The 17,121-nt window shown below is 44.7% G+C and overlaps 1 protein-coding gene across 13 annotated transcripts in view; it reads left to right on the top strand.

Moving 5' to 3' along the window:
• ZNF185 (zinc finger protein 185 with LIM domain) overlaps positions 1-17,121 on the top strand; it is an 85,263-nt gene that overhangs the window by 34,893 nt on the left and 33,249 nt on the right. For 11 of the 13 annotated variants that reach the window (XM_090060615.1, XM_090060624.1, XM_090060622.1 and 8 more), the window contains 9 exons: positions 485-565; positions 1,758-1,841; positions 3,071-3,109; positions 3,997-4,080; positions 7,744-7,821; positions 8,546-8,626; positions 10,309-10,377; positions 13,849-13,938; positions 15,851-15,934. In XM_090060615.1, the coding sequence (XP_089916741.1) occupies positions 485-565; positions 1,758-1,841; positions 3,071-3,109; positions 3,997-4,080; positions 7,744-7,821; positions 8,546-8,626; positions 10,309-10,377; positions 13,849-13,938; positions 15,851-15,934 (690 nt within the window). The remainder of the gene's footprint in view (positions 1-484; positions 566-1,757; positions 1,842-3,070; positions 3,110-3,996; positions 4,081-7,743; positions 7,822-8,545; positions 8,627-10,308; positions 10,378-13,848; positions 13,939-15,850; positions 15,935-17,121) is intronic. The other 2 variants (XM_090060620.1, XM_090060625.1) reach the window with 2 other exon arrangements.

Genomic DNA, 17,121 nt, shown 5'->3' with positions numbered 1-17,121 from the left:
GACTCCAGCTGGGACAGGAGGCAGAGGCCCCCCACAAAAGGGAACTTGCTCCATAGTATTGCTGGCCTTCCTGCACCCAGAAAAATGCAGAAATCCCTTAGCAGAGCCATGACAATTTCAGCCTAATTTTTTTAGATCATGGTTGGCTGTGATCTAAAGAATCCCTGAGAAGTAGCTGAGCATGCAGCATTCCTATCTTTTGAGGCTAAAGCCCTATATATATTAGGAAAATCTTAGAGGTTTGTTTTCATTGTGGTGCACAGGAAATTAAAGTGTCTCTTAAACTATGGTGGGGCTTACAGTAAATGAATCCTGCCCCTCTGTACTGTGCTGAAGTTTACCCCAAACCATCAAATCTGTTCATTTGCCTTGGTCTAGGTGCTTCAAAATCTGTTGCTTAATGCCTGCTGTTTTGAATTCCTCTAAGACTGCTTACAGAATCAAAACCATTAATGTAGTTCTCCCCTTCTCCATCGGATTTCAGGGCTGCGTATAATGTGAAACCCACATCAGCAGATTTAAATGAAGAGGAGCTACCTTTTAGTCCAGATGAACACAAAAAGAGGTACAAACTGCTGGAGTCAATCTATTTTCAAGCAGTGGTTGTGGGGCTTTGGGGAAAATGGACCCTGCTGAGTATAACTCTTCATTACCGTAAGGGTCAAGCTTATGAAAATGTTAGCTGAGCTATTGGGACTGATTGCAATGTAATAATAATAATACATTTCTATATAGAGCACATCAGTGCCACAGGCAGCAGGGCTCCTAACAACATATAATTATAAGCCTGACATGATTCAAAATGACAGCATGGCCCAATTAATTTCTTAGCTGGTGAGGGGGGAACAGAGAACTCATCAGCTGCAGGCTGTATAAGTTAAAGTATGGAAATAATGGTGCATAGGCATAGAAATATTCCGGCAGTGAGGTGAGCAGTCTACCAGTATCCATGCCCTCCTTATGCCAGCATCTCAAATCAGAACATTTTTTGGATTTGGATATACATCAAATTAGAACTTTATAGCTCAGGCCCCTATTTAGTTTTCACATCATTGTTAGGAAATGTGCTTCCTCCATAATGATGTTGTTCTTGAGACACTGCCTCAAAGACAGACGATCAGAGTTCCTGATACTTTATGTAAGATTTGCAGAAACACCTTGCTTCAGGGAAAGGATTGAAAAACAGAGTGACCAGCCCAATGTGCGTAAAAAAAAAAAAATAAAATAAAAAAAATTCCACGTCTTACTCACACATCCATGCTTCCCCTGCCCAGACATTGGGCAGTGAACCTTTTGAGTGAATCTGTAGAGACACCCAGTCTTTGCAATATTCCAGCTATGAGGCCAATACCCCATTCTCTGTACTTGTTCTGTTGTATTATGTACTAATATTGCATTCTCATATGCCTTCATCCTATAAACTCTTTGTGTCCTTGGGCAGTAATCCCTTGTGATAGGGACTGTTTTTTGATCTTTCGTACATTGCAAAGCTCTATGTACACTCATGGCACAGTATAAATGTCATAAGGGATGTAATTAATACCTTTGCACTGGGTTCCACAGCTAAATAAAGAATAGAGATAGATATAACATTGTTACTGCTCTTGACTTCTACTTGATTTAGGCCCTTCCAAGTGCCTGGCCTTTCAGAGTTGGAGAACAGTCGTCAGTGACTTATTCACTTTTAGTCCTCTGTATTCTCTGCTTTCTGTCTTTCAGCAACATCATTAAAATTTGTCCTTTTCCTTCCTTTACAGAACAGAGGCAGCCAACAATGTGCTGAAGCGCACAGCTAGCAAGGAGCGTGCTTATGTCCTGTCAGCTGCCAAGAAAAGCAGTGGGTGAGTTTCTAGGGCAGGTCTGGGGGGACTGAAGAGAAACTATTCATTGGTGTTCCACCTAGCTATGGTCCAACCCAAAGCACTATTAAAGGCAATGAGAATCTTAACATTAATTTCCCGAGACCCTTGATAAGAAACACCAGTGTGAGCTTGCACTCCATACCCTGGACATCTTGAAAGCTCTCCTCACCAGAGAGGAAAAACATTTATGGAAAGAAACTCATCATCTTTTTTTTTTTTTTTTTTTTTTTTAACACTCTACTAGATCCATATCTTCAGGTTTGATGTTTCAGTAGCAATGCTAACAGCTTGCTTTTCCCAAACCAGTATTATTGCAAAAGATAGCAGGAGAGAAGGGATTGGTGAAAAACCAGTATGGGACACCCAACCACTTTCAAAGAAACTGGAATCCAAGCAGGATTTGGATCCAGTTCACATAAACTCTTTGGCAAAAAAAACAGTTTTTACTCTCTATGTGAATAGTGCATAGAATGATGTAGCCCCCATTTCAATTATAGCCCCTTGACACTACTGTAAAACAAAAGCTGTATCAGTAAATATGTGGATGCATAAAATATTTCTGGTGTATGAGACTCCTCCATCCTTCTCTTTCATGTGGGCAGTAATGGCAGGTGTCAATAGCTGAAGAAAGATTGATTTCTCAGGAATACTGACTTCAATCTCTGCTACTTAGACTTGTGTTATCATTTTTTCTCCTGGTATAACTCAGGATAGTACAGTGAGGCAAGAGGGCGGGTGTCAGCACATGGGAAGGAATAGGAGAGCCAAGGAATAGGTCTGCTGTGATAGACACTGGCCAAATTGAGCAGGGATATAAATGGTTATTTAAGTTACCCAAGGATGATAAGACAGGGTAGACTGCACTGTATACAGTTCAGTTGGTGGGCTAAATAAGTATATTATATGACAAAAGGATAGGCACATGTGTAATAAAAACACACTATGAGAAAGGTAGAAAATAAGAAGTGGATATTTGTGGAGACTTTACACTGATTTCACCCTTCTTCTGTATAAATTGCATGATTTTTGCATGTTTAGTCAATGCCAAATCTGTGCAAAATGTCACTTAACCCCAGTTGCCCTATGTTTAAATGTTAGCATTGCCCTTCAGGTCCCAGTTGAATTTGTTCCATGAAAACAGTTTCTATACAAGATCTGAATTTGCCTGCTGATTTAATGTAACTACTGTTCTTCTGTCTACTTTATAGAAGCCCTACACAAGAGTTGCCACCTTTATTTGCCAAGAGGTGAGTCCTTGGCTATGTGCTCCAGAAATTATTCTGAAGCTGCTCTTTTAAAATATAGTCGTAATATTTGGGCTTCTCCTAAGTTTGGGGGGGGGGGGGGGGCTGAAGTTTCCAGATGGTGTCAGACTGAGAGCAGGGAAAGTCCCAAGATATGATTGGCCCATCTGACTGGGTTGAATCAAGTAGGGGACTGATGGTATTGATTTGGTTTGCCAAGAAATCTAAAATTTTGGGAAAATAATAGGGACTTTTATTTAAAAGGGAAAAATAAAAGTTCCCTTACTCTTCCAGGAGAGACTGGTTCCTGCAGAAAAGGCCACCACAGCTTTTTTAACTTTCTAAGCAGTCAGTCCCACAAAGAAATTGTGGAAAAGAGGATGCTCCTAACCCTAACTACAAAGTCAATACCTCACCTCTGTATAAAGAACCCACGTAATCATAACAATGCAGTTAGTGGTGATCAGATTTCCCTGGTTTTCTGATTTTCACCAAAATTAAGATTCCAACTGATCTTTCCTAGAACACTTTCAGCAAGGTTGGAATTGATGTGAAGATATCTTCAAAGTTATCTTGTGACAAGCAAATAGTGAAATATCATCTATTTGATTTGAATGGCCTTGTTCCCCTCAGAAGGAGGGGAAAGATGGCACCTTATAAACTAAGTCATTCAGAAATTCATAGGCTTCAGTCTATTAACAACACATTCCCCTATAATGCAGCTGGTGGAGTTCCAAGGAACAGAAACAAAATTTTCCTTCAAGATGAAAAAATAATCTACACAAGGGGAAGCAAAAATAAAAAGTTAAAATAATTGTGTGTGTGTGTATGTATGTTTATATGAAGTGGAAACACTGTAATCATCGTGTTTTTATTTTGTTTCCTGAAAGAGTTGAAATTGAGGAGGAAGAAATGCCACACCGCAAGAATCAGAGTTTAGCTGCTTCATCGAGGTTTAGTGCTGGTGACACCAGGTAGTGTCTTCACCTCTTGATTATAGAAGGGAGAAAGGGACGGGGGGGCTGGAGGCATTTCTTACTTTGTCTTCTAGTCTAATATCAAATATGAGTCTGACCAGAGTTAAGACAGAGATGCTGCAAAAGGGCCCACCCATAAAAACATCGTTTGTCATTCCTGATAGAAAATAAGGGTTGGAAGGGACCTTGAAAGATTATCGAGTACAACCCCCCTGGTCTGGGCAGGAATACTACTGAAATCAAATAGAATCAGTGAGTGGGAAGGGACCTAGACAGATCATCTAGTCCAACCCCCTGCCATGCGCAGGAAGGAGCACTGGGGGTGGGAGGGGTCATAAGACCCCAGCCAGGTGCCTATCTAGTCTCCTCTTAAAGATTTCCAGGGAAGGTGAGAGCACCACCTCTCTGGGCAGCCTATTCCAGGCTCTGGCCACCCTTACCGTGAAGTAGTTCTTCCTAATAGCTAACTTAAACCTATCTTCCCTCAGCTTGTGGCCATTGTTCCTGGTGACTCCGTGGGGGGCCCTGGTGAACAGACTTTCCCCGAGTCCCTGCTGGTGGCCCCTGATAAGGTTGTAGGCAGCCACAAGATCCCCCCTCAGCCTCCTCTTGTGGAGACTGAAGAGATTCAGGTCCCTTAGCCTCTCCTCATAGGGCTGGCCACAGAAGCCCTCAACCATATGAGTGGCCCTCCTCTGATCCCAGCAAGGTGTCTGTCCAGTCTCCTCTTGAATTCCAGGGTCAGGGACTGCACCACCTCCTTGGGAAGTCTATTCCAGATTCTGGTCACCCTTCTTGTAAAGAAGTTTTTCTTTACATCCAACCTAAACCCAGTTTATGACCATTGTTCCTTGTCCTCCCCTGGGGTGCCCTCGTGAACAGTTTTTCTCTCAGCTTCTGATATTCACCCCTTACATGCTTATAGATGGCCACCGAATGCCCCCTTCAGTCTTCTCTTCCCTGGGCTGAACAGTCCCAGATCCCTTAGTCTTTCGTCATAAGGTTTGTCCTCCAGGCCGTTAATAATTCTTGTGGCCCTCCTCTGGACCCTTTCAAGATTCTCCATGTCTTTTTTGAAGTGCAGCACCCAGAACTGGACACAGTACTCCAGCTGGAGTCTCATCAGCACCGAGTAGAGAGGAAGTATCACTTCCTCAGCCCTGCTCGCAACGCATCAGCTAACGTATCCAAGTATGTTATTAGCTCTGTTGACTACAGTGTCACACTGGCAGCTCATGTTTATTCTGTGATCAACCATAACCCAAGGTCCTTTTCAGCCATCATGCTGGCCAGGCCATTGTCTTCTAACCTATATTCATGTTGCTGGTTACTTTTCCACAGATGAAGGACTCTGCATTTATCATTATTGAACTGTAACTATTTCTGCTCTGCCCACCTTCCCAGCTTGTCCAGGTTCACTTGGATCTGCATCCTATCCCCTAGGATGACTGCTTTTTCCCCATAACTTAGTATCATCTCCAGACTTGAGAAGGAAGGGACTGAAATGCAACTGAGCACCTGCACATGCTACTTATTTATGCTAGTGTTACTTACATAGGTTTTGTACAGCTGTGTATGTTAGAACAGGATCCAGAACAGAGATAGCTGTCCCAGCATAGTACATGAAGCATGTAATTATTACAGCACCTCCCTCTAGGTGGTAGGGAACAGGTAAAAGTCTGCTTCCCTTGAGCAAATCAGTAACCTAGGATACATTGCAAACAGATGACATTTACAGTTGTGTAATTTTACTCCTGATTTTTCCTGGGACAGCTCTTCACTAGATTCAATTACGTTACACCAATACAGAGCTCTACATCTGCTCCTTTTTTTTACACCAGTATAAAGGTCAATTACTCTAGTCTAAACATGTTATGGGAGGAAAAACAGCAAGGGTGTGAATGAGGCCAAACTAGTTGGAAGGTTTTACAATGACAGGCCTGGAGGTGGTCATCCTGTATTTAATTACAGACCTGCTATAACACGGGTAATGTCAGTGTAAGGTCATACCAAACCCACACTATGCTTCTCTTTTGATCTAAAGATGTGAGAAGAGTTCAATCTCGGTAGCTCATTCATTTCTGACCTCATCTCACTGAAGATCTCATAAGCCCCAGTGATGAACATGGTATAAATACCTAGGCAGACAAAAGAAGCTCCTATCCAGTGAACAGCCATCAGACAATAAAGATTTTCTTTTACTAGTAGTTGTGGCTGGATGAACTAACCCTGCTACCTAGAAATAAATGACTCAATATCTTATTATTTCCAGTCTCCTGAGCCAACTGTCCCCTTTTGTAGGACTTTAAATTTAATTAATCTACCTTGACAATGGTAGCATAAAATCAGTCTGTCCATAAAGATTCAAGCTGTTTGACTTTAAATTGATCTTTGCTGGAGTGGCAAAGGTTACCCTAATTTCAAACTACCAACCAAATGCACATCTTACTGTTAAGTGTAAACTGTACACCATATCATAGAAAGGGGACCAATGCCAGAGGTTTCCCTTCCCTTTGCAGGAGGGAAAAGGTACCTGCTCCAGGAACTCAAACTCCTTGGTTCTTACTGGTGCAGAGCAGAGCAGTCTCCTTTGCCCTGGTAGTTGCTGCTGCAAAAGCCATGGCATGGGGCTGCTGCTACAGCACCACAGACCCCCTGGGGAGCCACCTTTCAGATCCACCCACCTAAGTGGCCTACTGGAGCGGGTGCCCCGTTCATCCATACCTTGTTACGTTACTGACCAATGCACTTTTATCATCCTACATGGAGCCCAGTTGATGTTGATTGAAAAAGTGTTGGGTGATTTGGGGCGTCAGAGGAGATGTGCTGAATAAAAAAGCTATGGAAAGGGAGACACCACCTGTCCCCAGAGGGAAAAACTCTGCTGTTTTTCACAAGGGATTCTTTCAGATTAGGATTCAGCTGTTTATTTCCACTTGAACAAGAAGCTTGCTGCCAGGTGTCAGTACTCTTGACTTCTCCAAGGTTTTTAAGCCTCATGGACAGGGAGCAGTGTCCAGGAGTTAAAGCTGACAGGCAGACGGACTTTGTCTTCTAGGAGGAAATAGGTGCATTTGCATTATGAAGTTGTGATGCAACTTCATTTCTCTGGGGTACATAACCACAACTCTGTCTTGACTGGAAAGTAAAAATATATTTTTTATAGATAGTGGTCTTTGTCTAAAGATGTTCAGGGATTGGTTTTTCAAGTGAGACCCTGGAAATGTTCAGTAGCAGCAGGCATTTGTCATACAAATTTTGTTTTGTTGAAAAAGTAATTTTTTTCTGTCAATAAAAACCTTTTGATAGAAATGTGATGCATGTTGGAAGACTCAGAACTGCACATAACTTCATTGAGCATGTACATGGGCATGGGTGTCTTCTCATGAGTCTCATATTACAGGATTATGGCTTTTTGTTGGTTATTAGGCTGTCACTTAAGCCTGGGGCTTGCAGATGGAAAGATCTAATGTTTAGTCTGTTAGCCTATTATGACCTAAGAGACCTAGGTTCAATTCCCTTTTCTGCCACAGACCTACAGGTGGCCTTGGGTGAGTCACTTAACTTCTTTGTACCTCTGTCCTCTCTTTGTAAAGGAAGGTGGTGAGATAGTCACACAACAGTAAGATAGATGGCTCTTAACACTTTATTTTTTATCAGTACTCATAGGGTGAAAAAGAGCCCAGCAGAATCTCCCCATAATGAGCCAAGGGCAAAAACCGCTGTTTCTAAAGAGAGGTAGGTCTGACAGCTCAGATCACCTGTGAGAACAGAAGTCTTTCAGGCTCCTTCTGAGAAGTTGCCTTTTTGACCCATATAACTGACAGTAAGCAAGTTTTGTGGGAGGCACCAGCCTGTCCCTTCAGCCTCTGCTGTTGCATTCACTCCTTCGATTCATTTCAAGCATAAAGTGCTTAGCATGTTCCTTCTGTGCAAGAGGCACTCTCACCAGATCAGGGGGAGCTGTATGAGACATGGCAGCCTGCTGTCACCTGAAATACGGCTCCCTAAGGCGTATTTCCTGCAAGAATCCAAAATTATCCCAAGTAAAGGAGTTGAAAAGTCCAGAGGGATTTTGGGGGGGGTGGTAAGGAGCAGAGGTGGAAATCTAGCTTTTGAATTTGCTTTTATTATCATCTGCATGGGGGTGGAACTGTTTTCCTTCACTTTTTTGAAATTCCTGATTCTATCATCAAAGATATTGTTGAAAGGGTAACTGAGAATTTTTATTTGCTGGAAATAAAGTGATTTGGTAAATTATTATTTTTATAATGGCTTCAATTAATTTTTAATGAAAATGGTTAATATTGGCATAATTTTTCATTAAAAAAAATCTGGAAAAGGCTGTTTTTTAAAAATGTGACTAGAAAAAAACCTTTATGCTCACAACAATTTTGACCAGCTGCACGGCTGAATTATTTTTGCTTGACAGCTACACTTTCTTCTTTGCTCTATTTTGTAGCAGTGATGCAGGCAGTAAAAGCCAAACAACCAGAACCTGGAGTGAAACTAAATTGAGGAGCTCCAGTTCTACTGAACACAGGTACAGTGCTTAAGATATGTCTTTTGAACCATAATACACAGCAACTAGAACACACCACCAATGGGATTGGGTTTTCATCATGTTGATAGAAAACTTGCTTATATGTGAGCCGCATGACTGCGGTACAGTGCAGTCATGAAACAATCAATTTCATAGTCTGGTGGCTGTAACACTAAAGAGGGAACTGAGGAGGCATCTTATAATGTTATTAAAGAGTTAATGTTTTAATTTAAATGTCTCTGATATGAGTCTTTCATGATAAGCTAAATGATAGCAAGTACCCAGAACACCCACACTGCAAACTAAAGCCAGTAATGACTATAGGTAGCCAGCAGCTCTGGGCCTTGTTGCACAGTAATTTTGGGTGGTTTCTAGAGCTCTTAATCCCTGGATTGTCTGCACATTAACATCTTGAAGTGTCTTAAAACAGTGGTTCACAACCTTTTTCCTACCAGGGCCTATTTGCAAAGATCCATGGCCAGACCCTCTTGGTCCTGCCAGTGTCTGACGCCCAACCCCCTGCCCCCCGGGCCATGCTGGCAGTACTGTAGCAAGGGAGGGGCAAGAAGGGTGACCACCCCAGGTGCCAAAGCAAAAGGGCGCCAACAGGCATTGCTCAGTCAGGGTGAGGCACGGGACAGAGCCACAAGCGGCTCATTTTGGGGGCGGGGATGTAGGGCCCCTGCATGTATCCCCAGGCAAGCATGGGGGGCATGTGCCCTCCAGATTTGTGCATGGGGCAAGGGCGGGCTACCAATGCAGGTTTGCCCCAGGCACCAAACTTTCTTGCTATGTCACTATATGCTGGTGTCCCTCGCTCCAGACCCCTGCCCCCCCAGCCCTGCCAGAGGGGTCCCCAGTTGCCCCCATCCTACTCAGGCCAGAGCATGGTGGCTGCGGCAGCTCCGGCTCATGTGGGCAGCAGCAGAGCAAGTCCAGCCCCAGCACGGGATGGAGGGAGAAGGAGAGGCCTGTGGCACTCCCCCGCCCCAGTCTTGGGCTGGAGCTACTGCACCGGGTCAGGCAGTCTGGTCATGGCCCCTCCCATCACCCCAGCAACATCTTTGGGCCTCTCCACACCTGTGAGCATAGGCACTGGCCCCAGTGCTGCCAGCCTGGTCATGCAACTCTCGCCCACCCCCTTAGACCACTAGAAGGGGCAGGTGCCTTTCCGCCACCCACTGCCCTGCCGCAGCTCACGACCCTTTGAAATATTCTTGTGACCCACTTTTGGGCTGTGACCCATGGGTTGAGAAACGCTGTCTTCAAACACTTGTTTTGCAGTTCAAATTTACATAACTCCAAGGCAGGGTTATCTCTTGATCTGCACAGCCCAGCTCCTGATCCATTAAGGTGTGGCCACTTCTCACAGATATGCTGACCAAGTTGAAGGTGTGGCTGCTCCAAAGCACCAAACCATTCAACATTTGTGTGGCTCACAGCGTCAGGTGTAACAAGACCCTCTGATATTTAGGCCCTCAGTAAACAGCACCTGTCTCCTTCAGCTAAGAGGTCAGCACCAAAAAAATGCAGTTTATGTCTCCTGAACTAAATGGGCTTTCGTTTTAACCTGATCCCTGCACTGTAGGGATGTGTATATCATAAACCTAATAAACTACTTCCTCCTCCCTATCTTGCTTCAGCACCTGCTCTGACTGATTTGTACTGCATTTTACTTGCAGAAATGGTGAAGACAGACAGCCCCCTAATGAGAAGTCCTCAGCAGAAATCGGGTCACAGTATGGGAAGAGGTAATGAGTTATGAAGGATAATCTGTGCTGCTTAACACAAAACATTCAGAACTAGCACCTATCAGTGGTTGCTGGAAAGTCATACATCCAGGCCATCCTTCATAAACACCCTTTATGGGTGAGCTGTACCTAATCAGGATTTTCTATTTCTTCCTCTTTCTCCCTCACAAGACCTCCTATTTGGCTTAGTCTTTACAGGACCTACTTAGTCTGATGCACTCTCACTATTTCCACCAGCAAGCTTTGTATCTGCCAGTTACAGAGAGAAGAGGTGTTTAGAGCTTGAGTTACTATGGCTTCTTCCAGTGCTGATTCTGAGTCGATCTATCAAATAGATCAGGACTGTCCAACTTCTAAGCAATTGGGGACTGAATACCCCATTGACTGAATCAGTGACAGCCTCGCATCCAGGAGCTGCTATTGGGTGAGCCATAGGCTCCCCCTAGGCTGCATGCTATGCAGACACCCCACCTTGCTGCACTGTACAGCCTCCCCACTGCTGCTTCATGAGCACTCAACTGCAACACATGCCTGCATGGCCCCAGGTTCACCCTCAGCTGCCCTGGCTGCAACACATTTCACTTCCCTGCCCCCTGGGGCAGGGGAAGGCAGTTAAAGCTGGAGGAGGGAAGGGGAACCCAGAGACTCCGGCTGCAATAAGCAATGGAGGAAGCAGTGGCCAGGCAGAATCCTAGGGGCTGCAACTTAATCCTATGTGAGCCACATACAACCTGCAGGTTTATCATAGCTGGACTGCCCTGAATGAGATACAGGTTTCTCTAGCTTTATGTAGGTTTTGGATATACAAATTCGCTCTTATGCAATGACCCCTTTTCTACCCAAAATTCATTATATGTGAGGTAAATTCACTGTTTCTTCTTTTGTGATCAGCAGCAGGTAAGTTGGTGGGGGCAGGGGAAAGGGCCGTGGGTGGGGTGGCAGATTTGAGGCCCCAGCAGTGAGGGAGGGAGCAGAGCACAGGCAAGAGCACGGGCTAGGACGAGTTGGGCCTCAATCTGCAGCCCCCACCAGTGATGAGGGAGGGAGTAAGGCTGGGGCTGGGGCAGGTGCTGCACAGCCAGGGCAGGGTGTGGGACAGGGTGCACACAATGTTCCCTCTAATGTGTAAGGTGTAAGGCACACACCGCTTTGGTCCATTCCTGTACATAGTGTAACAAACATATGACCACTCAAATAGTAATTGAGTTCTGCTTAAGCACTCCTATGTATTGTTTGGATAAGCCTGATGGGGCTCTGTAATGTGTGTCAAGGACAGCAGCAAGGTATTGTGTTTATGGGGTATTATACATTCATGAACAGATTTAAAAGGTAAAATTGTCAGTTGTCACAAACAGCTAGAGGATTTGGGTCTGATTCCCCTCACACAAAATTGGAAACCAACATAACCTCAGTACTTGAGTGTCTATTAATGAAGAAATTCCTATAGGTACTTACATATTGAATTAAATAACTTTACCCAAACATTGTGCCAAAGAAAAGTAAAATAAAGAAAGCAGTAAAAGAGTTCTGTACACCACTAGAAGTCATGTGAACTGCTTATGTGCAATGGTTTCCTTCTATGGTGTTTATAGGTCCATATTTTCTTTTCATCTGTGCCTTTGCAAATCAGCTGTGACTTAATTGAAAAATAGAAACTTACAGTGGTGTAAAACTTTTATGAGAGGGCTGGCCCATAATCTTTGGGGACCCCCTGCAAGATGTAGTTCTGGGGCCCCCAGATCCTTCCCTGGGGCCGGGGCCGAGCCAGGAACTCCTCCCCGTCTTGTCCAGTAGCTAAATGAATGTCCTGGCACACTGGAGGCAACGGAAGAGGTGGTGGCCAGAATTTCCGGCCGCAACAAGGTAAAAAAAACAGTCGGTGCAGTTCCCTGGTGCCATGAGGAGACAGTCTGCCCCAGCCCCCGTCCCCGCCTCTGCCTCACCTCAGCTCAGGGAGGAGCTGTTTCCTAAGGAGTGAGAAGCTTATCTCTGGTAAATGTTCCACACCAGCCCCGATGCCTCTGCCATGCTCTGTGCCCAGCTCCTCTCCGGACAGGTGCATGGCATTAAAAGTTTTTAAATCATGTGCGCACCTTGGAGGGAACCTCGGGTGTACAGCTTCTCCTGGTACGGGCTGCTGCTGCAGCCAGAGGCCACATCGGGCTCTTCTCAGCGGGGGCTGGGATGGGCTGTGCTTGGGGCAGGCAGTAGCACAGAGGGTGTATGCACGCACACGCGGGCAGGGGCACAAGGCACGTGCAGGTGGGGGAAGAGGGCACGTGCACAGGCGGGGCCAGAGGGTGCACACATGTATATGTGTGTGTTTGTAGGGAAAGTCCCACATATACACCCCTATGATACACATGCACCCATACCCCCCTTGCACTGCCATGCATGCAGACACCCACAACCCTCACACTCCCCAACCACCCTCCCCCACACACAGCCTTCCACAAACCCCGTACCCACCCACACCCCACATATCCACACACACACATCTACATGCTTCCTCAACCCACACACTCACAGCCCCCCACAAACCTATATGCACCCCCCACAATATACAAGCGTAAGACTTCCTTTTAAGCTATTGTGTAATCACCTCTATGAATGCTACACAAACGCATGTAAACCAGGGCAAAAATATTTTTTGAAATGAAATTAATTAATGTTTTAGATGTTTGCTTTTTAGAATATATTTGATATTTTTCTGGTTCTGAGATGGCAAAACCCCTTAATGAAAGGGACTTCTGGTGTGAAAAGTCAGTTGTTAGGGGGCTAGACATCTGGTCACAAAATGGTGACCGGGGGTGGAGCACCTGTCGAGGGGCCCTCAGGTTGCCAAAACTCAGTAAACAGTCCTCCACCCAAAATAATTGCCTGCTCTGTTCTAGATCTCACATGTCTTGTGTAGAAGGTAATTCTCCGTGCTATATAGTTTGCCTTTGCTAGTTTTTTTCAGGAGATAACAGTCCCTTTCTGGATAGGAAAGAACACTGCTTTAGCCAGGGAAAAAGCAATGAGGCACTTAGCTTGTTCTACCAACAATCAGGCTGCACTCCCTTCTCCACATTCAGCTCTCTTCTGCTTTTAACCTTGGTCACATCCACTTGTCCACTTCAGGTCCTATTCCCTATTTCTTGTACACAGATAACCTCTGACTATGTTCTCTAGCTTATATACAGGAGTCTGTCCTAGAGATCCTTCTGGCTAGTCCTTTTATTTAGACTTCCACAAGCAGAATAAGCTTATTTGTTCGCTTGTCACATGTTAGTAGGACTTGTCACCTTCATATTCACTCCTCTGATTTTAATGTTCAGATTTGATCAGAATAGACTTCAGATCTGGGCCTTGCCTCCTAAATTCAGTCTTCCTTTGCCCTGTTGAACTTAAATAACTGTAAGAGCGTTGGATATACCAAATACATCTGCAGCATCATGTCAGGTTAATTATAACTCTCTTTGTAACTAGCTCTACCTGTGAAGAATGTGTGAGCAGTGCCCCCCAGTCAATGCCTCCGAGTGAAGAAAAGTTCAGAGCTACTACATCTCTGATGAAAAGGTAGAGTTCAGACTGCTTTGTTGTCTGTTTAGTGGGAATCCATAAATACATTGCTGTGGTTTGTTATTATAGCAAATGCATGATTGTAGAACGCTCCTTGTGCACGTCCAGGTGTGCGGGGATGTTTGGTTTCCCCAGGGACACATAGCAGCGGCGCACCTTCCAGCACAGCTGCTTGTCCCCAGGGAACACCTGTGCCACACACACTTTGGCATGTGCCAAGTACTTGACTCATTTATATGGCTTCTCCCCTTAGGGGTGGTAGGGGAGGCTGGGGTGAGCACTGTTGGCCCCAGCAGCCTTACCTGCGGTCCTGAGGCTGCAGCCACAGCGATCCTGCTGGGCAGAGCCTGGCTGGCAGCTGCAGCGTGGCTCCGGGTGGCCTGGCTCTGCTTTTCAGTAGAAGCCTGAGCTGTGTCAATTTTTTTTCTGCTCTTTTTTTTTTTTTTTTCTTTTTGACTCCTGGATATCCAGGAGTCAGAAAAACCTGCAGAAAAAAAGAAAGGGCATAGGGTATGCTCGGGCAGCATGCTCGTGCAGCACGCTCTTACAGCACGGAGAACAACAGACTGTGCAGTTTATGGTGCTACAAACAAGTTTTGCAGTGCCACATACCACATTGACCATGCTTGTCTGAATGTGCTCCTTGTGGTTATAGACAGTTAACTCACTGGCTCAGTGACACAGCCATTCATTAGGGCTGTGGGAAGCTTCAGTCCCTGATTCAATTCAGTGGAGATTCAGCCCGAGTCAGTGGCTGAATCTCCAAATCTGATCTAATCAGAGGACCCTTTAATCTCTCCAAATTGAATTGGAGAGATTCAGCGATTCGAACATAGACGCAGCTTTAAATGTTTTTTTCTACATACCTCTAGGTAGCAGGTGGCTTGTGAATGCTGTGATGCTGGGGCACATGGAGCGTCCTACAGGAGCACGGTGGGGGGTCCCCAGCACTCTTGACAGCAGACCCAGAAATGTACTTCTGGTCCACTTCTGGGTTTGCCAGAGAGTGTGCTGGGGGGGTCCCCCACACACAAACCTTGGGCTCAGCAACCGGTGCCTCCTGGGTCTGGGGAGCACCTGGGATCCCCCCATGGCTGATCGCTGAGAGGGGGGATGCTGGGGGCTGCCCTGTGTGCTCCCCAGTGGACTAGAAGTAGTTCCAGTCAACTTCTGGGTTCTCCACCAAGCACACAGGAGACACCCCCCCCCCCCACACACACACACACACACTCCTGAGGTATGGTCTGTCTGCCCCAGCATCACAACAGTCACAAGCTGTGCCTGATACCTTGAGGTATGTAGAAAAAACATTTAAAGCTGTTTCTGTCTGAACCAATGATTCTCTGAATCAGCATCAAATCTTCAGATTTGGATTTGGCTAAATCGAATCTGGGACAGTAATCCAAATCAGCTGATTGAATCACTGTCCCCAATTTGGGCCAAATCCTAATCCAAATCGAATAGGGCCCATTTCACACACTGCTACTGTTCATAACAGTTGAATCCTTTAGACTGTGAGCTGGTCCCCCAGAGGAATAAGTTGAACTCATTTGATCCCAGAAAGGATAAAGCTTAAGGGGAACAAAATACTATAGGGAACAATTGGCAAAGGAGTAACTTAAGTCTATGGTCTGGCAGAGTAGGCTGTACTCTAGCATACCGTGACAGTTCTTTACCATACTCTTACTGTTATGAACAGTAGGGGTGTGTGAAATGGCCCTATTTGATTTGGATTCAGATTCAGCCTGAACTGGGGACAGTGATTCAATTAGTTGATTCGGATTACTGTCCCAGATTCGATTTGGCCAAATCCGAAGATTTGATGCTGATTCAGAGAATCAGCAATTCAGACAGATTATATTATCACGCAAATATTATATGGTCAAGTCTTATATGTTTCTGTTCCTAGTGACTGCTTGGTTAAGGAGGAGCCTGAGCTGATCTCCTGGGATGAATTGGTTACCAAAGCCACAACCTTTTCTGCAAGTCAAAGGTAGAGTCAGTGTAAAATGCCTGCAGTGAAATGAACATTGTGCTTCTAGTGGAACATGTGCTCTGGAGGTTTCAGGAAATGCAGGTCAATTGAAATGCTTCATGGAATTGCAAAAATGTCAATTAAATTTCATTTAGGAGGAAAACGGAGTGGTCCATTATAACACTTCTGAAACAAAATACTGTAGCTTCTTTCCTTTTGAAAATGTTTCCTTATTTTAATTTAAAAGGCAAAATTGAAACATTTGTGAACAAACCATTTTTTCACAGTTATCTTTCACAGAGAATGCATACATTTGTAGGATTTACTTCAAAACTAAAATAAATTTTGAAATCTAAAAGTCCTTCATTAAACAGATTTTCTGTTCTCCACATACCCTGAGCCTGTTGCCTTACACTGTCTATCAGGCTTTCCATTTAACTTGCCTTATGCCTGCGTTGGATTCCCTCTAGTGAAATATCATTCAAGTAAATCAGGCTTATTCCAACAATCTGGCAAGAGAGATGTAACCAGGATGAGGTCCTGACCTGGTTCTCCGTTAGTGTACTGCTTAAAACCCTCCCTTACCCAGGAAACGTATTGTATCCAGAATTGTTGTTATAGGTGTTCTGTTGATATCTCTAAATGAAAGTGGTTTGTCGCTGTTCTTCTTACCCTTTATGTAAGTTTGAATAAGCATCAGATGGGCATTAAACTTTTTATTTTTATATCTCATTTCATCAAGAAAGATCCCAAAGTAGTTTTATATGCCTGATTCTTCCTTGCTGAAGAAAGAGAAGGGAGGAAAGTTGCAGATTGCAGGCCCAGGCATAAACAGGGAGGATACCCCTGACCCAGAGATGGTGGATGAAATGTTGCCCTCCCCACAGATATACCTATTCCTTTCTAGGAATAACTCTGATTTCCCTGTCCCCCACTCACACCTTAAAAGACTTGACTCATTTATATGGTTTCTCCCCTTAGGAGGAATGGCTATCAGGTCCACCTTCAAACCCTGTACTAGACTATTGCCTAGTAGAACCAATGTTTTCAATATTTTCTCTTCCTCCCAGAACAGTGAAAAGCATTAACCCTTTACCAGTTCAGCCAGGGAGGGGCCAGCAGTTCCCATCCCACTCTCCTATTATGCCTAAAGGTTATCTCTCTGACAAAACTGGTTTGTGAAGAAGCACATGATGGAAGCTTGC

The sequence above is a fragment of the Crocodylus siamensis genome, chromosome 8, assembly GCF_052110815.1.
Source record: "Crocodylus siamensis isolate JL-2025a chromosome 8, ASM5211081v1, whole genome shotgun sequence".
In the NCBI taxonomy this organism is placed as follows: domain Eukaryota; kingdom Metazoa; phylum Chordata; order Crocodylia; family Crocodylidae; genus Crocodylus; species Crocodylus siamensis.
This window is presented reverse-complemented; position numbering and strand designations above follow the sequence as displayed.